The sequence below is a fragment of the Leucoraja erinacea genome, chromosome 11, assembly GCF_028641065.1.
Source record: "Leucoraja erinacea ecotype New England chromosome 11, Leri_hhj_1, whole genome shotgun sequence".
Taxonomy (NCBI): domain Eukaryota; kingdom Metazoa; phylum Chordata; class Chondrichthyes; order Rajiformes; family Rajidae; genus Leucoraja; species Leucoraja erinaceus.
Window position 1 is genome coordinate 53,290,481 of NC_073387.1, and position 25,036 is coordinate 53,315,516.

Consider the following 25,036-nt stretch of genomic DNA (forward strand, 5'->3'; position numbering starts at 1 on the left):
CCCTCAGATTCCTTTTGAATATTTTCCCCTTCACCTTAAACCTATGGGCCTCAGGTCCTCAATTCACCTACTCTGGGCAAGAGACTCTGTGCGTCTACCCGATCTATTCCTCTCATGGTTTTATCCACCTCTATAAGATCACCCGTCATCCTGCTGCGCTCCAAGGAATAGAATCCCGGCCTGCTCACCCTCTCCCTGTGGCTCACACCCTCGACTCGGCCATAGGCTGTGGTTTGCGGTTCTCGTCCTTGCTCAATGAGAGTCTCTAAATCTTGCTTGCTAACGAGAGAACAGCAAGAGAGCGCTTCACCTTTTCAAGCGGCAACTCTATGTCCGTCAAAGCCGCGAATCTGAATTTGGCAACTGCTACTTCATCGATGGTAGTTCCGTGCGGTTGAAACTCAGAAGGGGACTATCGAAAAGAAGAAAGTTGAAGTCAGGAATCAAGTTTGTACTTAAACTTTAGGTTCAGAGTGGAATGAAATCAATGAAGCAGTCTCCAACCTCCACATAGCAAACTGGGAGCAAGCCTCTGTTTCCTTTGCATTCGGCCACAAACCAGTTGTTATCTCTCTGTCTGTGGATAAAGACCAAGTCTCCCTTTTTGACAGCCAGTTCCCTGTAGAGATATTATTAAGTTTCATTCGATCTTGCAAGTGAACCTTGAACATTATAATGTTACCACATCAAAAGAAACCGTGGCTGGTCGATGTGTCTTTCAGATCTGCATGCCAGTAATTACAGTCTCAGCCCACTTTAATGCATCTCCTGTGATCTGAGAGAGAAGCTGCCGTGCTTTTTTGGAATGTTCACCAGCATTACATCCAAATTAAAAACAACTTGAATGCTCTTATTTCTCGGGAACGCCGGGGGTTGAAGGGAGACCTGATATAAGTATATGAAATCATCAGAGGCAGAGATAGGGTAGACATTAAAAAAACTTTTTCCCAGGATGGAAATGTCAAATATTACAGGGCGTAGCTTTAAGGTGAGAGGAGTCAAGTTTAAAGGATACACAGCTGTCAGGGGTTACGGGGAGAAGGCAGGAGAATGGGGATAGGAGGGAGAAATAGATCAGCCGTGATTGAATGGCGCAGTAGACTTGATGGGCTGAATGGCCACTTGTGCTCCTATCACTCATGAAACTTATGAAACTTGTGGCCAGTAATATTTGAGCCTGGATTGTAAATGGTGGTTTACATAGAAAAAGGCAAATGCTGGAGTAACTCAATGGGTCAAGCAGCATCTGTGGAGGTTGGAGAATAGATGATACTTCGGGTCCGAACCCTTGTTCTGACTGATTGAAGTTGGGGGGAGAGACTTCAATCAGTGGTGGGGTACGGGACAAGGCAGGCAAGTGATAGGTGGATACAGGTGAGGAGGATGTGAATGGGGAAATAGTTGGACAGAGATGAAAAGGCTGTGAGATAATGGGACACGGAGAGGAGGTGCACAGGAAGGGGTATAGATGAAAGGGCAAAGTGGGGGTCTGGGTGTGGGAGAAATGGGTACGCTTCCAGGCGGGCACAGGGAAGGCAGGAGGGAACAACATTGAGTGGGATGGGGTGGGTGGGGGTGAGGGGGTGTTTGGATAGACTGGATAGACTCGGCTTGTACTCGCTCGAATTTAGAAGATTGAGGGGGGATCTTATTGAAACTTACATAATTCTTAAGGGGTTGGACAGGCTAGATGCAGGAAGATTGTTCCCAATGTTGGGGAAGTCCAGGACAAGGGGTCACAGCTTAAGGATAAAGGGGAAATCCTTTTAGGACCGAGATGAGAAAAACATTTTTCACGCAGAGAGTGGTGAATCTCTGGAATTCTCCGCCACAGAAGGTAGTTGAGGCCAGTTCATTGGCTATATTTAAGAGGGAGTTAGATGTGGCCCTTGTGGTTAAAGGGATCAGGGGGTATGGAGAGAAGGCAGGTACAGGATACTGAGTTGGATGATCAGCCATGATCATATTGAATGGCACTGCAGGCTCGAAGGGCCGAATGGCCTACTCCTGCACCTATTTTCTATACGTCACCTATTCCTTCAATCCGTAGATACTGCCTCACCCACTGAGTTTCGCCAGCATTTTTATCTACCTTCGATTTTTCCGGCATCTGCAGTTCTTTCTTAAACTTAATTATATTAGATTTGCGTATTTTAACTTTGAGTAATTTGGCTATATCTCAGTTATGCTGATCTAATATATTTTAGGACATTTGGATCTTGCATTATACGTGTATAATACAATTATGTACATGATGATTACATACAGTGGAAAAACACCAAGTCATAATTTAATATTCCAACTGCAGTAACCCGTGCTCTGGTAATTTCTGTTTACAGCTTACTTCTGTTTACACACTCAAAACTAAGGAATGCCTTGCATCACTCCCTGTAGATTGCAAACTGCTTTCTCTCCCGATGAGATTGCTGACAGATTATAGGGTGGATCCTCTGACTGGGTAGATCTGTGAGGATAGCACTTGTGTCAGCAATTGCAAATGTTTGGGACTAGAGTCCTCTCCAATTTATGGCATTGCTTTTCACTTTCTACAGGAGATAAAATCCTTTAAGTAACAGCCAGAATTAGTGCCTGAAGGTACACACTGCCACAGACGGCTGTGGAGGCCAAGTCAATGGATATTTTTAAAGTGGAGATGGACAGATTCTTGCTTAGTAGGTGTCAGAGGTTATGGGAGAAGGCAGGAGAATGGGGTTGAGAGGGAAAGAGATAATGGTAGAATAGACTCGATGGGCCGAATGGCCCAATTTTGCTCCGAGAATTTATGAACCTTCCTGAACTGTCTACACCTTATCAACAATTCTTACTTTGTTTAGACTGTAGACTTTAGAGATATAGCACGAAAGCAGGCCTTTTGGCCCACCCAGTCCACGCCGACCAGCGATCGGCCAATATACCAACACTACCCTGCACACTAGGGCCAATTTACAATTTACAGAAGCCAGTTCACTTACAAACCTGTACATCTTTGGAGTGTGGGAGGAAACCGGTGCATCCGGAGAAAACCCACGCAGGTCACGGGGAGAACATACAAACTCCGTAAAGACAGCACCCATAGTCAGGATTGAGCCTGGGTCTCTGGCGCTGTGAGGCAGCAACTCTACCAAATGACCTCTTTCCATGCCATATCTCTAATCTACATAGAAATATAGAAAATAGGTGCAGGAGGAGGCCATTCTGCCCTTCGAGCCAGCACCGCCATTCATTGCGATCATGGCTGATCGTCCCCTATCAAGAACCCGTGCCTGCCTTTTCCCCATATCCCTTGACTCCACTAGCTCTATCTGCCTGCCTTCTCCCCATATCCCTTGACTCCTAGAGCTCTATCTAACTCTAGTTCAATCTAATCTGAAACCTGAGCAACATATTTTCGTGGAGCAACTGTTAGAAAGACTATGGATGAGAAATTGCACATTCAAACCCCAAGAACAAAATAATGAGCCATTTATATTTTAGCTAAAGCCAAATATATCTACAACCTTACATTAAACGACCATTATATTAGAACTGTAAGTTACTTTTTGGATAAAACATATTTTACGGATAACAAATGTTGGCAGTTAATATATTAATACCATAAAAGTGAATGATTTTGCACAAAAAAATTATATTTTTAAGATCATAGCTTCAATGGATTTTAGTTTGATCCTAGCCCAAATAACATTATAATATTGATTGAAATCTTTTTAATAAAGTTTTGTCACAGCTAAGAGTGGAGATTTAAAGTTTACCGTTTGATTTTGGTAGATCGTTAATAGTTAATGTCAGGAACATCTATTTCTATAATCTTTAAACAATCACATGCAAGGAGTAACATTGACTTATGGAAACTCACTTTGACGTTTGACCATGGAAGTCATATTTGGCTCGTGTAATCCATTCCTGAAATAATAAAATTACAAGATTTTAAAACACGTTGAATGATCAACAGGCAGAAATTAATCTGGCCCAATCTAGTTCTTGACTTTTCAGTGGTGCAGCGATGCTGTATCGGTGTGTACTGTCAGGGGTTATGGGGAGAAGGCAGGAGATTGGGGTTGAGAGGGAGAAATAGATCAGCCTTGATTGAATGGCGGAATAGACCTGATGGGCCGAATGGCTTAAATCTGCTCCTATCACTTATGAACTTCTGACCGTATGAACAAAACCACTGGTGATACTTGACAAATGGAATATAAGGTGGTAAAATATGAAACGGTATAACAGAAAAGCAGCATGTGATGAGAGGTCTAGTAGATCGACACAAAATGCTGGAGTAACTCAGCGGGTTGGGCAGCATCTCTGGTGAAAAGAAATGGGTGATGTTTCGAGTGGAAACTTTTCTTCAGATCAAGCGTCAGGGGAAAGGGAAATGAGAGTTAAAGATGGTACAATAAAAATATCTTTCATTCATTTGTCCCAGGGAATGTCTATGTCTCTCTTTCCCTCTCCCCTGACTCTCAGTCTGAAGATGGATCTCGACCCGAAATGTCACCTATTCCTTTTCTCCAGAGATGCTGCCTGACCCGTTGAGTTACTCCAACATTTTGTGTCCATCTTCAGTTCAAACCAGCATCTGCAGTTGCTTCCTACACTTAGAGATCTGGTAGCGTTGGTGTTGAAGGGAAGCTGTATAAACCTGCTCATAGTATATGAAGACCAACCTGTAGCTGTAGCAAGCAATTAAGAAAGCAAAATGTACCATCGCCTTTTTTAAGAAAGGATTTGAATTTAGGAGAGAAATCCTGGATGCCCTTCTGACTCGCTCCTGCTTCATATGTTGTTTTTACAGTTTTGGAGATACGGCATTGAAATAGGCCGTTCGGCCCATCGAAGCCATGCTGACCATCGATCACCCCTTCACACCAGTTCTATGTTATCCCACTTTCGCATCCACTCCCTGCACACTAGGGGCAACTGACAAACCCGTACTTCTTTGGGATGTGGGAGGAAACCGGAGCACCCAGAGGAAGGCAACGCAGTCACAAGGAGAATGTGCGAACTCCACACAGGCAGCATCCATGGTCATGGTCGAACCCGGGTCTCTGGCGCTATAAGGCGGCAACTCAACCAGCCGCTCCACGGTGCTGCCCACAAATCTGATGCGTGTGAGTCTCTGGGTAGAACGATACAGCTGTACATGGAGCATGATGATTAGGATCTCGGCTAGATAGATATCAGAGTCTTTGGGGGAAGAGGATGTGATCGGCCACCTCAAAAGACAAAGAGCAATTAAGAAGAACAAGGAATGACAGCTCACAATCAATGGGGAGCTGTTTGTGGCTTTGTCAAGGGTTGGCTCTGTACTAAATCAAGAGTAGAAATGTGAGTGTTGGATATAAACATGCAGCTCTGGGAAAGACAGGCCTAGTTTAGTTTTGTTTAGTTTGGAGATACAGCGTGGTAACTGGCCCTTGGGCCCACCATCCCCACCGACCAACTATCGTTCACCCCATACACTAGCTCTATCCTATACAAACTAGGAACAATTTACAATTTACAAGAGCCATTTAACCTACAAACCTGTTTGAAGGAACTGCAGATTCTAGTTTAAACCGTAGACACAAAATGCTGGAGTAACTCAGCGGAACAGGCAGTATCTCTGGAGAGAAGGAATGGGTGACATTTCGGGTCGAGACCCTTCTTCAGTCCCTCCAGAGATGCTGCCTGTCCTGCTGAGTTATGCCCCTGTCCCACTTAGAAAGCCTGAACGGAAACCTCTGGAGACTTTGCGCCCCACCCAAGGTTTCCGTGCGGTTCCTGGAGGTTGCAGGTGGTTGCCGGAGGTTGCAGGTGGTTGCCGGAGGTTGCAGGTAGCGGAAGCAGGTAGGGAGACTGACAAAAACCTCCGGGAACCTCCATCTTTGGAGTGTGGGAGGAAACCGGAGCACCCGGAGAAAACCCAAGCAGATCATGGGCAGAACATACAAATTATGTACAGACTGCACCCGTAATCAGGATTGAACCCAGGTCTCTGGTGCTGTGAGGCAGTAATTCTACTGTTGTGCCACCTTCAAAGTACAACCTAAAAGAGTACAGTTGCTCACCGTCCACTGGGTTTCTGAAATAAAAAACTACAAACTATTGACCTTGTTTCCTCTGTTCTGATTCTCGCTTGGGAATACCATGATTGGAGGAAAGCTGGGAACATTTGTTCATTCTTTGAAATCTAACCAGTTTATTTTACAGTTTTGTTTACTGTCACGTGTACCGAGGTACAGTGAAAAGCTTTTGTTGCGTGCTATCCAGTCAGCAGAAAGACAATACATGATTACAATCGAGCCGTTTACAGTGTATACACACAGGATAAGGGAATAAGGGATCAAGGATAGTCCGAGGGTCTCCAATGAGGTAGATAGTAGTTCAGCACTGATCCCCGGTTAAACTATTTACACACAATGTCATTTGCAAAACCAATAACAAATAGGATTAGGGTGAAACTGTAAAAATAGCCAGCGATGGTCACAATATAAAAAGGCATGTAAAGCATTTTGTTACCATATTCTGTTGATGTTTTGGATCAGATATCTCCTCTTGTGGTTTTTGCTTTTGGTTCTGCCGGTTCAGATTGGTATCTGGACAAAGCAAGAATTCCACACCAATGATAAGAATTCAAACGTCGTTCAAGTGTCAAGAGAATCAAGAGAGTTTAACTGTCATTTGTACCGATAAAGAAACAAATGAAATTCTTACTTGCAGCAGCAGAATAAAAGGGATATAAGCACAATACTTACTGATAACATAATAAACAGATTCAATAAATTAAAAACGACGACATAAGCGCAAAAAGTTTCTGTAACCAAGGCAGTTCATGGGGTGGCGCAGTGGTAGAGTTGCTGCCTTATAGTGTCAGAGTCCCGGGTTCGATCCTGACCATGGGTGCTGTTTGTACCCACTCCCTGTGACCGCGTGGGTTTACTAGGGAAATTGACGAGGGTAAAGCAGTGGATGTTGTCTATATGGACTTTAGTAAGGCCTTTGACAAGGTTCCTCATGGAAGGTTGGTTAAGAAGGTTCAACTGTTGGGTATAAATGCAGGAGTAGCAAGATGGATTCAACAGTGGCTGAATTTGGCACAAAGTCTCCAGAGGTTTCCGTTCAGGTTTCCTAAATGGGGCAGCGGGGCATAACTCAGCAGGACAGGCAGGCAGCAGGAGAAGCCAGAGGGTAATGGTGGATGGTTGTTTGTCGGGTTGGAGGCAGGTGACTAGTGGGGTGCCTCAGGGATCGGTGTTGGGTCCTTTGTTGTTTGTCATGTACATCAATGATCTGGATGAAGGGGTGGTAAATTGGATTAGTAAGTATGCAGATGATACCAAGATACCAAGTTGTGGATAATGAAGAGGATTTCCAAAGTCTACAGAGTGATTTAGGCCATTTGGAAGAATGGGCTGAAAGATGGCAGATGGCGTTTAATGCTGATAAATGTGAGGTGCTACACCTTGGCAGGACAAATCAAAATAGGACGTACATGGTAAATGGTAGGGAACTGAAGAATACAGTTGAACAGAGGGATCTGGGAATAACTGTGCATAGTTCCTTGAAGGTGGAATCTCATATAGATAGGGTGGTAAAGAAAGCTTTTGGTATGCTAGCCTTTATAAATCAGAGCATTGAGTATAGAAGCTGGGATGTAATGTTAAAATTGTACAAAGCATTGGTGAGACCAAATCTGGAGTATGGTGTACAATTTTGGTCGCCCAATTATAGGAAGGATGTCAACAAAATAGAGAGAGTACAGAGGAGATTTACTAGAATGTTGTCTGGGTTTCAACAACTAAGTTACAGAGAAAGGTTGAATAAGTTAGGTCTTTATTCTCTGGAGCGCAGAAGGTTAAGGGGGATTTGATAGAGGTCTTTAAAATGATGAGAGGGATAGACAGAGTTGATGTGGATCAGCTTTACCCTTTGAGAATAGGGAAGATTCAAACAAGAGGACATGACTTCAGAATTAAGGGGCAGAAGTTTAGGGGTAACATGAGGGGGAACTTCTTTACTCAGAGAGTGGTAGCGGTGTGGAATGAGCTTCCAGTGGAAGTGGTGGAGGCAGGTTCGTTGGTATCATTTAAAAGTAAATTGGATAGGCATATGGATGAGAAGGGAATGGAGGGTTATGGTACGAGTGCAGGCAGGTGGGACTAAGGGAAAAAAGTTGTTCGGCACGGACTTGTAGGGCCGAGATGGCCTGTTGCCGTGCTGTAATTGTTATATGGTTATATGGTTTTCTCCGGGTGCTCCCGTTTCCTCCCACATTCCAACGGCATACAGGCTTGGCTTCGGTAAAAATTGTAAATTGTCCCTAATGTGTAGGGACAAGTGCCAGTGTATGGGGTGATTGCGGGTCGGCGCAGACTCAGTGGGCTGAAGGGCATGTTTCCACACTGTATCTCTAAAGTCTTAAGTAAAATAGATAGTGTCGACTGGCAGAGGTGAGGGTGAGCGGGGTGAAGTTTGAAGATGTGTAGAACAAGTTTTTTTGACCCAGTTTGATGGGTCCACCTGGACTGCACCCAGGGCTGGTGGTGGAGGCGGACAAAATAACATCATTTGAGGGGCTTTATATAGGTGCATGGATTCACAGGCGTATGGATTGTGTGCGTGCATAGGAGATTGGCTTGACCTGATATAACCTTCAGCATGTGCATTGTGGGCTGAAGGGCCTGATCCTGTGCTTTAGACGTTTTACTTCAGAGATACAATGCGGTAACTGGCCCTAATGAGTTACTCCAGCTTTTTGTGTCTATCTTCGGTTTATACCAGTTCCTTCCTGCACATAAACACAGAAACACAGAAAATAGGTGCAGGAGGAGGCCATTCGGCCCTTCGAGCCAGCATCGCCATTCATTGCGATCATGGCTGATCGTCCCCAATCAATAACCCGTGCCTGCCCTCCCCATATCCCTTGATTCCACTGGCTCCAAGAGCTCTATCTAACTCTCTGTTAAATCCATCCAGTGACTTGGCCTCCACTGCCCTCTGTGGCAGGGAATTCCACAAATTCACAACTCTCTGGGTGAAAACGTTTCTTCTCACGTCAGTCTTAAATGCCCCCCCCCCTTTATGCCAAGAGTGTGGTCCCTGGTTCTGGACTCGCCCAACATAAGAGTATTAATATTGCCATTAGACCTTAGGCTTTGGAGATACAGCACATAAACAGCCTCTTCGGCCCACCGATTCCACGCCGACCAGCAATCACACTAGCACTATCCTGGCCCCATAGCAGAAGCGTCCATGTCGCGGGGCTGGAAGCTGGACGCATCCCAAGCTCATTCTGCTACCACAGTCATCTATTGCAACAAGTGATGGCTCCCACTGATTGTCGCTAGAAGCTTGAGTCCATTTCAGGACGGACGATGACTGTGATGTCAACACTTGAAACGTGGAGGATGGACACGAAAGGAGAAGAAGTACTAGCCTACAAACTAGGGACAATTTATAATTTTACCAAAGACGATTAGCCTACAATCCTGTACGTCTTTGGAGTGTGGGAGGAGAAATCCCACAGTGGTCACAGGGAGAACGTCCAATCTCCATACAGACAGCACCCATGGACAGGATCAAACCCGGGTCCCTGGTGCTGTGAGGCAGCAACTCTACCGCTGTGCCACTAGAATGAAAGGATTGGTGTAATTTTTGTCCCAGGTCCACTGATCCTGTTAACAATTGGAAGGCAATATAATGCTTCCTTGCTGCAGGTATTAGAGACATAGAAACATAGAACATTAGGTGCAGGATTAGGCCATTTGGCTCTTTGAGCCAGCACCGCCATTCAATATGATCATGGCTGATCATCCAAAATCAATACCCCGTTCCTGCTTTTTCCCCATATCCCTTGATTCTGTTAGCCCTAAGAGCTAAGTCTTGGAAATATCCAGTGAATTGGTCTCCACTGCCTTCTGTGGCAGAGAATTCCACAGATTCACAACTCTCTGGATGAAAACGTTTTTCATTATTTCAGTCCTCAATCTTAGCTTCTTGACAGGTTTCGCTCTTCAATTTATTCCATTCCCCTCTCTTGCCTAAGGCACCAATTTGCTAGCTCGGATTGTTTCTTCAGGTGCAAGGTATTCTTTGATGTTCAGGTGAGCCGCCATCGTTAGTGCAAAGATCAGTCAGGGCTAATAACTAGTCATCACGCACACAATCACTTTGTCTTTTGCGCGATAATAGAAGATTCTATCACTGGCATTACTGGACGATAATCAGAAGTAAGAGCATTAAATGTGTCTGGAGAAGGGTCTCGACCCGAAACGTCACCCATTCCTTCCCTCCAGAGATGCTGCCTGTCCCACTGAGTTAAGCCCCTGTCCCACTTACATGTCCTTGGCACGCTAATTACGCGACCTTGCGTAATTACGTGATTTCATGCGTGCGCACAGCGTCTGGAGCGCGTGACGTCATTTGAAGATGGACACAAAATGCAGAGTAACCCTCGCGCCAGGGTCTTGGGCCTGTCCCACTTTGGCCGTCAGTTACTCGACAGGTCGTTGGTGCACGTTTCGTTCGCTACAAAATTTTCCCTCCGCGCTTCTCAGTGGGACCGGCCCCGCGCGGCCCTACGATGCCCGTGCGCCTCAATTTATGTAATTTGCGTCCCAAGGACACGTAAGTGGGACAGGCCCTTTACTCCAGAATTTTGTGTCTTTCTTCAGTTTAAACCGGCATCTGCAGTTCCTTCCTACACGTGCTAACATCGTTTACCATATAACCATATAACAATTACAGCACAGAAACAGGCCCTCGACCCTTCTAGTCCGTGCCGAACACGTATTCTCCCCTAGTCCCATATACCTGCGCTCAGACCATAACCCTCCATTCCTTTCCCGTCCATATAACTATCCAATTTATTTTTAAATGATAAAAATGAACCTGCCTCCACCACCTTCACTGGAAGCTCATTCCACACAGCTACCACTCTCTGAGTAAAGAAGTTCCCCCTCATGTTACTTCTGTCCCTTAATTCTCAAGTTATGTCCCTTGTTTGAATCGTCCCTACTCTCAGTGGGAAAAGTTTATCCACGTCAACTCTGTCTATCCCTCTCATCATTTTAAAAACCTCTATCAAGTCCCCCCTTAACCTTCTGCGCTCCAAAGAATAAAGCCCTAACTTGTTCAACCGTTCTCTGTAACTTAGTTGCTGAAACCCAGGCAACATTCTAGTAAAATCCTCACTAATTAAATGTCAATTGTAGCACTTCAGCTGCGAACTCGGTGAAGACTGTTGGGAGGGCAAAGATTAGTGAGGGCTATTAAAATAACTAGTAAATAGGGATGTGGATTGTGCTAATGTGGTGACAGGGAACCACAGACAAAGCCTCAAAGTAGAGACATGGAATGCAGAAATGATGACACCCAAGTTTCCAGAACTTCATTGATAATGTTATAGCGTTCACCCATCGTTATAACAGAAAATTGGATCCCCTGTCATCTAGGTTAGACTAGTGGATAATCGTTTTATTCTGTATTCTCAAGACCTAGTTTTACTGTTGAGCAGCAAGTGCTTACAATTCACTCTCTACTGTATCCTTGGCGATTATGTTTAATTTACCATTTTCGATGTCTACTGAATTGAGATTAGTTGAGTCACGCCTGATTTCCAAGCATGGGTCTGTATCTGTGCCTGGGCTTGCGTGTCGTACAGGATCTAGGATCGTCAGATGTCTGGTTGTTGCTTCTAATGCCGGGACTGATCTGTGGATGTGAAACAAAAGCAATTTAGCAACGGTTTAAAATGTTAAAATGAAGATAGTAGTTCAGTCTAATTCAGAGATACAGCGAGGAAACAGGCCCTTTGCCCAATCGAGTCCATGCCGACCATCGATCAGCTTTTTAGTTTAGTTTAGTTTATACATACGGCATGGAAACAGGCCCTTCGGCCCACCGATTCTGAACCGACTAGTGATCCCCGTACTCTGGCACTATCCTACACAAGGGCAATGTACAGAGGGCAATTAACCTACAAACCCGCACGTCTTTGGGATGTGGGAGGAAATTGAGCACCTGGAGTAAACCCAAGTGGTCAGAGGGAGAACCTGCAAACTCCACACAGACAGCACCCCAGGTCAGGATCGAAATGTTGCAAATTATCGTTGGCTGTGAAACAATTAAAACAATTTTGCTATCCCACCAATATAACGCAAGTTGGTAACAGTGCAGGTGTAATATAGGACAGATTAGCAAGCAGTTTGCTTCAGGAATAAACTTGTGTTTGTTAAATAAAGACAAGAGGGTGACGTGAGCACGATCTGGCTGGTTAATGTAATATATGTCCCATCTTCTGTCACCTAATTGATCTATTGCATTATAAATGGTGAAAGTATAAGATCAGATCATTGGAATATGAGGTGCAGTTCCTCCAGTTTGCACGTGGCCTTACTCTAGCAATGGAGGAGGTCCAGGACAGAAAAAAACAGAATGGGAATGGGAAGAGGAGTTAAGCTGGTTAACAACCATTATATCTGTCTCACATTTAAACTTCTGTGTTTCCAGCATTTCATTGGACTCCACACAGGGACCTTGTCAGGGGCGGCACGGTGGTGCAGTGGTAGGGTTGCTGCCTTATGGACTCCCACACAGGAAACCTGAACGGAAACCTCAGGAGGCTTTGCGCCCCACCCAAGGTTTCACATGTGGTTCCTGGAGGTTCCCGGAGGTTTTTGTCAGTCTCTTACCTGTTTCCACTACCTGCAACCTCCGGCAACCTCCTGCGACCTCCGGAAACCTGCACAGAAACCTTGGGTGGGGCGCAAAGTCTCCAGTGGTTTCCGTTCAGGTTTCGTATGTGGGACAGGGGCATAACAGCGCCAGAGAGCCTGCTTCCATCTGACTGCTGGTGCTGCATGAGTTTCTACCTTCCTCCCGTGACCACATGGGCTTTCTCTGGGATCTCCAGTTTGCTTCCACATTCCAAAGACGCAGGTTAATTTTCTCGGTAAAATTGTAAATTGTCCCGAGTGTGTGTAGGATAATGTTAGTGTGCGGAGATCGCTGGTCGGTGTAAACTCGGTGGGACAAAGGGCATGTTTCCGGATCGTATCTCTCAAGTAAAACAGTTTCACTGGTAGCACCAGCCCAAGTCTTCCCCACCTGAGATCCAGTTTGCTTTTAATCAACCAGATTTAGGGTATAAACATCTGAATTTCAATTAAATTCTTCTCCCTTGGAACTTGTGAGCGTTGAGATCACTGGCAGGCTCTTCCCCGCTTCCCTATAATTGATGGGCCCCGCTTGGTCAAATTCAAAGCTTTAACTCGACAAGTGGCACATCGGTGGAGTTGCTGCCTCACAGCATCAGAGATGCGGGTTCGATCCTGACTACGGGTGCTGTCTGTACGGAGTTTGTACGTTCTCCACGTGACCTGTGTGGGTTTGCCTCGGGATCCCTGGTCTCCTCCCACACTCCAAAGCTTTGTAGGTTAATTGGCTTGTAAATTGTCCCTAGTGTGTATAGGATAGTGTTCGTGTGCAGGGATCGCTGGTCGGCGCGGACTCGGTGGGCCGAAGGACCTGTTTCCACGCTGTGTCTCTAAACGAAACTAATTTTGGTTTAGTTTAGTTTATTTAATTGCACCTGTTCCGAGATACAGTGGCAAGCTTTTTGCTGCGTGCTATCCAGTCAGCGGAAAGACTATACATGATTATTTGATTACAATCATGCCGTCCACAGTGTACAGATACGAGATGAAGGGAATAACTTTTAGATTGCAATCTAGGAATGAAATAAGGAACTGACTGAAAAGGAAGAAGCGATGAGTTCTAGAAGTTTGGTCAGTGGGCTGTATGTGAAATATCTGAGATGGGTACCTCAGGGCTCGATGACCTTGGCTTAGTAACATTACACTAATATAAACGGATAAGGATGAAGTGGAAAGAAATCTTTTGAGATCTCACTCTTTGGGATAAAATAACGGAACATCAATCAACAAAATGAATACGCTGTTGAATTTCTGATGCTAAACAAGTGAACAGTAGTCCGAAGCAGTCCAGATCAATCTGCACACACTGCTCTTGTCTGATCATAGTTCACAAACTACACCCTTGGGAGAAACAAAGGAGACAGTCTTGCACGAAAGATAAGAACAGTGCAGGATTAAGGGGAAAGCAGGAAGGGCGTGTGAACTAGGTGAAACATTCCCAGCAAGCACAGCATTGGGAAGGTCAATTGCATCTTAATAAATCATCATAAACTCTCTGTCAGTGGATATCATGTATTATGAAGGGCAGATCAAGTCAAGTCAAGTCACTTTTATTTCTATAGCACATTTAAAAAACAACTCTCGTTGACCAAAGTGCTTGGGAATGGCCATGGGAATGGTAACAAGCTCAAATCAAATGGTATCAAGTTCACCGCAGATAGACACAAAATGCTAGAGTAACTCAGCGGGCCAAACCACATCTCTGGAGAGAAGGAAAATGCAATGTTGCAGATCGAGACCTTTCTTCAGTTTTTGAGTCACGACCTGAAACGTCACCTATACCTTTCTGTTTTTAGTTTAGTTTACAGATACAGCGTGGAAACAGGGGCACAAAGCCAATTAACCTACTATCTATCCTGTTTGTCTTTGATGTGTGGGAAGAAACTGAAGATCTCGCAGATAACCCAAGCAGGTCACGGGGAGAACGTACAAACTCCGTACAGACAGCACCTGCGGTCAGGATCGAACCCGCGTCTCTGGCGCTGTAAGGCAGCAACTCTACCGCTGTGCCATCGTGCCACCTGATCCTTTCTCCAGAGATGCTGCCTGACCCGCTGAGTTACTCCAACATTTTGTGTCTATCTTCAGTATCAAGTTCACTATATACACTATTCAGTATCAAGTTCAGCTATACGGGGAAGATGGGTATGAGACGAATTTGGGATGAGCACTAGCTGCAGATGATTTTAAAGAGAAGATAGACACAAAAGATGGAGTCAATTTGGGATGAGAGAAGGGTGACGCTTCTGCAGATGCTGGTCTTGAGAATTGGGAATATAGACACAAATGTAGGGTTTGTTTTGGATGGTCAGCGGATGAATAATAGAAGGAGATGGACATAAGCTAGGAATCAAGGTCGACAGGGCCACATTGTATCTCCAAACTCATCTTGCAAGCTACTCCATGTACTTGCATACTTATGTTTATTGGCGATAAGCAAAGGAAGAAATCCATGGAAAAAGGTTGAGACAAGGCAGAGAGGAGCAAACTGCAGACATAGAAGGAAGTCTTTCGGATAAAGAGAGTGCTGTGCCTGAATCTGGAGGTTTGCGTTTACACACTTCGGGCAAAAGGTATAGAAGTGTGAAAATGCACACGTCCAAATTCAGCGACAGTTAGTTCCCAGCAGTTATCAGGTAACTGAATCATCCTATCACAAGCATAGAGCAGTCCTCAATTACTATCTGCCTCATTGGTGACCCTCAGACGACCTTTCATTGAGCTTTACTAGCTTAAACGTTGTGTAAACTTTATTACCCTGCAAATAGTTCGATTGTAATCACGTGTTGTCCTTCCGCTGACTGGTTAGCACACGACAAAGGTTTTTCCCTGTACCTCGATGCACGGGACAACAGGGCTGCCAACTCTCTCGCATTGGACGTGAGAATCAAGCATTTCGCCAACTTCTCACGCTGATCACAAATTTCTCACGCTCTGTTGTGAGAAATTCTGTAATAAACGAAAATGTCAAAACTCAGATCAACTGCATGGACTGCGGGTGTTGGAGAGCCGGGGCTGAGGGAGGGGTGGAAGCAGAAGCAGTGGCGGGGACAGATGCAGATGGGGAACCAGGGCTGGCGAGTGTTTGCCGGGCTGGCTAGTGTTTGCCGGGCTGGCGAGTCGCATGCTGCAGCTCCGGCCATGGAGCAGCCTCAGTGCAAGAGTCCCGGGCCGTTGGAGGCGTTGGAAGCGTTGCGCTGCTGCCTTGAGAGTGTCTGTGCTGAATTCGACCAGGTGACCGGCATGGATCAGGCTGCGGCTCGGTGCATCCTGGAGGACAACCAGTGGCTGCTGGAAGTAAGTACCAAGCAATGGGTAGAAATGGTGGAAGATAGTGGCCTTCAAATGGGGGTGGTTGGAGAAAGCATCCTGCTTGCCTGCTAGATTTTCACTTACTGTAACTGCAGGAAAAATGTTCCCGATGTTGTGGGAGGCCAGAACCAGGGGTCACAGTTTAAGAATAAAGGGTAGGCCAGTTAGGACTGAGATGAGGACAAATTTTCTTCAAACAGTTGAAATCTCAGTGAAAGGCACTTTTTCTGGACTTTTCCTGGCCTGGCACGGGCTTTTTGGGCCAAAATGCTCCTCTTGGGCTAATACGGGCATTTTGGGCAAAAGGGACTGGTTTCTCGGCTAATAGGAGTCTTGTGAGCTGAAATTAGTGGTTTCAGGCAGGCCAAACAACTCATTTCATTTAATTTCCATTTCAATTTCAAGCACAGGGCAGGCAAAACAACTCATTTCATTTCCAGTTCCATATCCATTTCAATTTCAAGCACAGGGCTGGCCAAACAACTCATAGCATTTTCATTTAATTTCCATTTTCACTGCAGTTTCAAGCACAGGGCAGGTCAAACAGCTCATTGCATTTTCATTTCATTTCCATTTCAACTGTAGTTTCATGCACAGGGCAGGTCAAACAGCTCATTACATTTTAACCATATAACCATATAACAATTACAGCACGGAAACAGGCCATCTCGGCCCTACAAGCCCGTGCCGAACCCCTTAGTCCCACCTGCCTGCACTCATACCATAACCCTCCATTCCCTTCTCATCCATATGCTTATACAATTTATTTTTAAATGATACCAACAAACCTGCCACCACCACTTCCACTGGAAGCTCATTCCACACCGCTACCACTCTCTGAGTAAAGAAGTTCCCCCTCATGTTACCCCTAAACTTCTGTCCCTTAATTCTGAAGTCATGTCCTCTTGTTTGATTATTGTTTCATTTCCATTTCCACTGCAGTTTCAAGCACAGGGCAGGCCAAACAGCTCATTGAATTTTCATTTCATTTCCATTTTCATTGCAGTTTCAAGCACAGTGCAGGCCAAACAACTCATTTCATTTTAAATAAGGGCTAACAAATCATTTATGCAAGTTCATTGCAGACTTACAGTTCAGTTGATTCACAGCTTAGAATCACAGCTGCGACCTCTCCCTTGCAATCTTCCAGAGTGACTGACTCACGTCCAGGCTTCTGAGATTTTATAGTCTTGCCCCCGCCCTCCCGGAAGTGGTGTTATCTTCATCATGGTGATTGACAGGCGAGGACCAATCAGTTGATCTCAAGATTTTTTAAACATAACTTCTTTATTTTATCATTAATCGGAAAAATCCTCGGGGCTGCCTCAGCGGAGGAGGACTGGGTAATATGGGCAAATATCATAGCGATATAGGGTAGTATTTTTTTCTAAAATCAATGTACAGCGCAGACAGGAAGTGGTCAAGATGAGACATTTAGTTATATAGATATGCTTAAATATATAGTTACTGGACTTTACATTTTGGAAAAGTCCCAGCTGAGACGAAGACAGCAAAATACTGAAAATATTGGGGGTGAAAATGACTTCAGGACAGTTTGTTAGGAAAATGAAGGAAATGGTCACAGAATACTTATACAGCTGAGTGAGTATAATTTTATGGATGAGAAATTGTGTTCAACCAATTGATGACTTCTTTGACAAAGTAACTAACATGTTAGATAACAAGGAAGCCAATGGATGTTGCAAATTTTGCTATGCAGAATTTGGTCTATGAAGTGCCCCATAAAAGATTACTGCATTAGATAAGCACCTGTGGACTTGAACGCAATAGGTTAAATCTAGGGGGTCAAATATGAGGCTTTACGTGTGGGCCAGATATATTGTCAGTGCAGAGGGGCTAGGAGCAAGGCCAAGTGTGCATCCAGAGTCAAGGTCTGGAATAGTACTAGGTGTGCAGTCAAAGCTGGGACAATGGGAGTGTTCAGCACTGGGAACCTAAGCAGGTAAGCAGCTATGATCAGGGTAGAATAGGGGGCCAGGTGTAAGGCTGGACTCAGGGTCAGGAATGAGAGAAGGTATGCAACTGGAGTCAGGGCCAGGAGTAATACCAGGTGTGCAGTGAGACCCAGGTTGGTCAACATGGGCCAAGTGCTTGATATAATCTGATTTCCATACATGAAAATACTAAGATCATTCATGTGCTGTACCTGTTGATCAGAGCCTAGTCTCTACTGTGGAATGTAATTAGGAATGTAATTTAGCCTAACCTTATTAACCATATAACCATATAACAATTACAGCACGGAAACAGGCCATCTCGACCCTTCTAGTCCGTGCCGAACACATGATCTCCCCTAGTCCCATATACCTGCGCTCAGACCATAACCCTCCAATCCCTTCCCATCCATATAACTTCAATTTATTTTAATGATAAAAAAGAACTCGCTACAGTCATTCCACACAGATTGCACACTCTTTCGTAAAAAGTTCCCCTCATGTTACCCAAAAGCTTCATACCTTAAGGGGAGGGGGAATCTTCCCCCCAGTGGGAAAAGCTTTTCCCGTCAATCCCTATCCTCTCATCTCTAAAAACCACTATCCTCCCCCCTCCTCTGCGCCCAAAGAATAAAGCCCTAACAGGCGCTATTCTCCCTGAAACCCAGCAACATTCTAGCCTCTGTACTCTCTTGCAATCCTTCTCACTCCCAATTTAAAACATAAATCTCACCCAATGTAATTCAAAAGACTCTCTACAGGCACCAGATTGCACAATTTCGCTGAAAAAAATGCATAAACTAAATCCCTGACCCTCCACCTCCTTACCCCTACGTGGCTTGGGTACTCTCGGCCTCTGAAAGTGGGATCGGTGGCTGCATGGAATGGTGGCTGCATGGAATTAAATGCAATGTGTTGGCCACATGTGTATCAGTGATTGAACTAATACATACCCAGTCCTATGTAGAACTGGATCCACTGATGTTGCATTCCGTGTCGATGTCTGAAACAAAAAAAAATACCAAGTTAAAGCCATCACTGATTCTTGACATGCTTTGTTCCGTTAAAGAGCATTTTTCAATATAATGTTTTAAATTAACTTAAGAAAGGATCGACGGGAATTGCTGCTCTCAAAAAGGCAGCCGGCATCATCAGAGACCCACACCGCCCTGGCCACGCTCTCATTGCACCCCTGACATCGGAAAGAAGGTACAGAAGCCTGAAAACTGCAACGTCCAGGTTCAGGAGCAGCTTCTTCCCTACAACCATCAGGCTATTAAACACTACACACTCCAAATAGGCTCTAAACTACATAGATGGGGGGATTATTTTTTACTTTGCATTACTATGGCTTATTTATTCGTCTGTTTATGTTTGTGTGTGCATGTGTGTGTGTGTATATGTGTGTGTATATATACACACACATGTATACACACACACACACACACATACACACACATACACACACACACACACACACACACACACACACACACACACACACACACATATATACATACACACACATACACACACATAAATACACACACACACATATACATACAATCACACACACACACACACACACACACACACACACACACACACACACACATATCACACACACACACACACCACACACACACACACACACACACACACACACACACACACACACACACACACACACACACACACACACACACACACACACACACACACACACCTATCATCACACACACATATAAAACAACTTTTGTTTGTTATGGGTTTTACAGGGTACTGTGTTTACATATATGTTGTGCTACTGCAAGTAAGAACATACTGTAATTGGTCGGTTTTGGACATATGACAATAAAATCCCTCTTGACTTGACTCGACTCATATCCTGTACCGTCATTGTGGGCCGAAGGGCCTGTTCCAGCGCTGCACTGTTCTAAGTTCTATGTTCCAAAAATGAAAGGTTTGGATCAAGTCCCGTCCCTGAAAATACCGGCATCAGCCTTTACATTGCCCATTGAACGGGTAGGATCTGATTTAGCAAATCCCATCGATATTGTTCCTCAATGCTGGCCAGTTTGAGAGAAGAAAGGATTAAGTCATCCTTGAATATTTTTCTCCGTTCCAGTCGAGCATGACTCACTTCAGCTCATCACTGGGAAGTGTGTTTGTTTGGATATACGTGTTAAATAGAGTTGGTGCCAGGGTGTGCTATAATCTTCCCATGTTTGAATCATTTGCTCATACCAAGTCTCTGAGCTTCAACCTATGGAACAGGCAAGGCAATGGAGAGGTGCCAGTGTCTGTGGAACTATATTCCAACGTGATTCATTTCCGTCTGGAGGCAGTGCAGGAAAACTGACATTAGTACAGCCAATTAGTGAGTTTATAATGCAATCCATCATCGGGTAGTGCCGAACGATGGCAGCCTCGCTAACAATCTGTCTCGTCCTGAACTTCTTCTGGTGTTTATGGTTTGTTGTTAAATGTATGTCTTAGTGTATCTTTAGTTTTGTATTAAGTAATGGGTGGGTGGGGGGGGGGGGACCTTTTTTAATCTCTTTTCTTGACGGAGATGCGACTTTTTCCGTATCGTATCCCCGACCCACTGCGCCCCTAACATGCTGGCATTCCCTTGCTGGGGATCGACTTCGGGAGCTCCAACTGCAGGTGCCTGCGGACCATAAAACCCCAGATGCCTGGACATGAGTCAGTCACTCTGGAATACCGCGAGGGAGAGTCCACAACAGTGATTCTAAGCTGTGAATCAACTGAACTGTGAGTCTGTGGCCTGCACTCTGTATGAAATGCTATGAGATTGAATTTGATGGCCTACACTCCGCCTGAAATGCTATGAGATTGAATTTGGTGGCCTGCACTCTGCCTGAAATGCTATGATTGATTGAATATATTTGGTGGCCTGCACTCTGCTTGAAATGGAATTTCAAGAATAGCCATGAGCGAACTGCCAGCCCATCAGCCTTGAGTGTCTGAGCTGCCAGCCCACCAACCCTGAGTGACTGAGCTGCCAGCCCACCAGGCCTGAGTGACTGAGCTGCCAACCCACCAGCGCTGAGTGACTGAGCTGCCAGCCCACCAGACCTGAGTGACTGAGCTGCCAGCCCACGAGGCCCGAGTGACTGAGCTGCCAGCCCAAGAATCCATTCGGCCCACAATGTCCATACTAGCCCTCTCAAAACCAGTCTCTTCGGCCCACAACACCCAAACTAGCACTCCAGAAAGCCCCCCTCCCACTGGCCACCAATATTGGAATTGGTGGAGAGGTGGAATATTGCGTTGGGGGACCAGCCCTCCCATGTGAACATGTGACCTAACGGGTCCTACTTGGTCTAGTTCTCCCTATATTTTGCCAGGTGCTCCAAGGACTTGCAGGTTTGTAGGTTAATTGGCTTTGGTTGACAATTGTAAATTTTCCCTAGTGTATGTAGGATAGTGCTGGTGTGCAGGGATCGCTGGTCGGCGCGGACTCGGTGGGCCGAAGGGCCTGTTTCCGCACGGTATCTCTAAACTAAACTAAACTAATTTTGTTGATCACAACGCTGATTTATCATATTTGATATTATAAGTTGATGGAAATGGAGACTGATGAGTCTGAAGAAGGGTCTCGACCCATAAAGTCACCAATTCCTTCTATCCAGAGATGCTGCCTGTCCCGCTGAGTTACTCCAGCATTTTGTGTCTACCTTCAGCACTACAGCAAACCCTGGCATAAACTCTGTACGCCTGAGAACAGCAGGCGGCAAAATGCTTTGCGTAAATATATTGACTTTGCTTGCAAACACAGACGGGGCAGGGAGACTGTGTGCACCAGGCACTGTGACCGAGTCTGACTGCGAACCGGATCCTGGGTACATTTTTGCATATTAGGAGTGGCAAGTCTCCAAAAGCAGGCAAGCACTAGAGCCTACTAAAGTAACTGCAGGAGTAGAGGCAATGCTGAAAGAGTGGTCAATCCACATTCCTATTTCAAGATCCATTACCACTGGGTTTTACCAGGTGGGGGGGGCAGCACAGTGGCTCAGCGGTAGAGTTGCTGCCTTGCAGCGTTTACAGCCCCAGTGACCCGGGTTCGATCCCGACGACGGGTGCTTATCTGTACGTTCACCCCGTGACCTGCGAGGGTTTTCTCCGAGATCTTCGGTTTCCTCCCACACTCCAAAGACGTACAGGTTTATATGTTAATTGGCTTGGTGTAAGTGTAAAAATTGTCCCAAGTGTGGGACAGTGTTAATATGCGGGGAACGCTGGCTGGTCTGCACACACCGTGGGCCCAAGGGCCTGTTTCTGCGCTGTATCGCTAAACTAACCTAAACTGATTTTGTTGATCACAATGTTGATTTATCATATTTGGTATAAATTGATGGAAATGGAGATTGATGAGTCTGAAGGAGGGCCTCGACCCGAAACGTCACCCATTCCTTGAAGGGCCTTTTTCCGCGCTGTATCTATAAACTAAACTAAACTAATTGACCACCGTGGAAGCAGAGTTTAATAAATTGTTTTGTCTGAAGAAGTCTCTTATTTAAACCTAAGGACCAGGCAAGGTAATGGATAGCTGCCAGTCTCTATGGAGATACTGATTCATCTCCTTCTGCAGAGAATGCAGGTAGACTGACATTAGTACAGGAAATTAGTGAGTTTATAATACAATCCAGCACTTAACTTAATAGCCTAGTTTAGAGATGCAGCATGAAAACGGGCCCTTCGGCCCATCGTGACCATTTTCTCCAGGGATATTGCCTGACCCATTGAGTTACTCCAGCACTTTGTGTCCACCTCACTAACACACCTTTATGGTGTGGAACTTATATATATGTACCAGAGTGGTGGTAATTTGTATCTTTTCTATAGGCACTTGCACACCTGACCCTGGAGCGCTCCGATCATGTTTGTTAAACTAACAAACTAGATTTTCCTAAATAGCCCAATATATAAACTGGCCATTCTCTCCAGAGATGCTGCCTGACCCGTTGAGTTACTCCAGCATTTAGTGTCTATCTTCAAGAGACAAGAGTGTTTTATTGTCATATGTCCCAAAAGGGAACAATGAAATTATTTTCTTACAGAAACACAACAGTCAGATGGTGGTGAATGTGTGGAATTCTTTGCCACCGAAGGCTGTGGAGGCCAAGTCAATGGATATTTTTGAAGGCAGAGATAGATCCTTGATTTGTACGGGTGTCAGGGATTATGGGGAGGGACGTGGGAATGGGGTTAGGATGGAGAGATGATTGAATGGCGGAGCAGACTTGATGGCCCGAGTGGCCTAATTCTGCTCCTATGAACATGAACACGGACAGACGTGTAAACATAAACAAGCACCTGCAGTTCTTTTTTATAGCAAGTATTTCTGTGTGGTCTCATTTACTCAGGTATCTCCACCCTTCCTCTCAGAGGTACCACAAGGCACCAGAAGATGGTGCTTCTGCATTCCAAGTTCAGATACAAGCTTTCAAGAGTTTGGCAAGGACTCAGCATACCTATGCAATTGAATGTTTCTATATTTTGAGATCTATTAACACCGGCTTGACCCAGGTAGAATTGACCACCGTACTTGCAAAGCTTAATCAATTGTTTTGTTTTGATACATATTTTTAAATGATGCATTAATAAGTGACAAGTATTTTGGCATTATCTCACTAAACTAAACTAAACTAAACCTAAAACTAAACTAAACTGAAGTAAACCAAACTTCTTGAAATGTAGAAACATAGAAAATAGGAGTAGGCCATTCGGCCCTTCGAGCCTGCACCGCCATTCAATATGATCATGGCTGATCATCCAACTCAGAATCCTGTACCTCAACTGCCTTATGTGCAGAGAATTCCAGAGATTCACCACTCTCTGTGAAAAATGTTTTTCTCATCTCGGTCCTAAAAGATTTCCCCCTTATCCTTAAACTGTGACCCCTTGTTCTGGATTTCTCCAACATCGGGAACAATCTTCCTGCATCTAGTCTGTCCAACCCCTTAAGAATTTTGTAAGTTTCTATAAGATCCCCCCTCAATCTGCTAAATTCTAGCGAGTACATAGAAACATAGACAATAGGTGCAGGAGTAGGCCATTCGGCCCTTCGAGCCTGCACCGCCATTCAATATGATCATGGCTGATCATCAAACTCAGTATCCTGTTCCTGCCTTCTCTCCATACCCCCTGATCCCTTTAGCCACAAGGGCCATATCTAGCTCCCTCTTAAATATAGCCAATAAATTGGCCTCAACTACCTTCTGCGGCAGAGAATTCCAGAGATTCACCACTCTCTGTGTGAAAAATGTTTTCCTCATCTCGGTTCTAAAAGATTTCCCCCTTATCCTTAAACTATGACCCCTTGTTCTGGACTTCCGCAACATCGGGAACAATCTTCCTGCATGTAGCCTGTCCAACCCCTTAAGAATTTTGTAAGTTTCTATAAGATCCCCCCTCAATCTTCAAAATTCTAGCGAGTACAAACCGAGTCTATCCAGTCTTTCTTCATATGAAAGTCCTGACATCCCAGGAATCAGTCTGGTGAACCTTCTCTGTACTCCCTCTATGGCAAGAATGTCTTTCCTCCTCAGATTAGGAGACCAAAACTGTACGCAATACTCCAGGTGCGGTCTCACCAAGACCCTGTACAACTGCAGTAGAACCTCCCTGCTCCTATACTCAAATCCTTTTGCTATGAATGCTAACATACCATTCGCCTTCTTCACTGCCTGCTGCACCTGCATGCCTACTTTTAATGATTGGTGTACCATGACACCCAGGTCTCGTTGCATCTCCTCCTTTCCTAATCGGCCACCATTCAGATAATAATCTACTTTCCTGTTTTTGCTACCAAAGTGGATAACCTCACATTATACTGCATCTGCCATGCATTTGCCCACTCACCCAGCCTATCCAAGTCACCTTGCAGCCTCCTAGCATCCTCCTCACAGCTAACACTACCCCCCAGCTACGTGTCATCCGCAAACTTGGAGATGTTGCATTCAATTCCCTCATCCAAATCATTAATATAGTACAAGCCGAGTCTATCCAGTCTTTCTTCATATGAAAGTCCTGACATCCCTGGAATCA

The 25,036-nt window shown here is 45.0% G+C and overlaps 1 protein-coding gene and 1 long non-coding RNA gene across 3 annotated transcripts in view; one reads left to right on the forward strand and one right to left on the reverse strand.

Annotated features, from left to right (window-relative positions):
• LOC129701830 (uncharacterized) overlaps positions 1–25,036 on the reverse strand; it is a 91,901-nt gene that overhangs the window by 26,255 nt on the left and 40,610 nt on the right. Inside the window, exons 9-14 of one of the 2 annotated variants that reach the window (XR_008724273.1) lie at positions 18,913–18,962; positions 11,546–11,688; positions 6,496–6,572; positions 3,854–3,900; positions 505–619; positions 189–412 (exon numbers count right to left, since the gene is read on the reverse strand). Coding sequence is in view for 1 of the 2 variants with exons in the window: in XM_055643300.1 (XP_055499275.1) it covers positions 311–412; positions 505–619; positions 3,854–3,900; positions 6,496–6,572; positions 11,546–11,688; positions 18,913–18,962 (534 nt within the window). In the remaining variant the exon portion in view is untranslated. The remainder of the gene's footprint in view (positions 1–188; positions 413–504; positions 620–3,853; positions 3,901–6,495; positions 6,573–11,545; positions 11,689–18,912; positions 18,963–25,036) is intronic. The other variant, XM_055643300.1, reaches the window with a different exon arrangement.
• LOC129701831 (uncharacterized) overlaps positions 1–25,036 on the forward strand; it is a 58,027-nt gene that overhangs the window by 19,301 nt on the left and 13,690 nt on the right. The gene's annotated exons all lie outside the window — the stretch shown is intronic.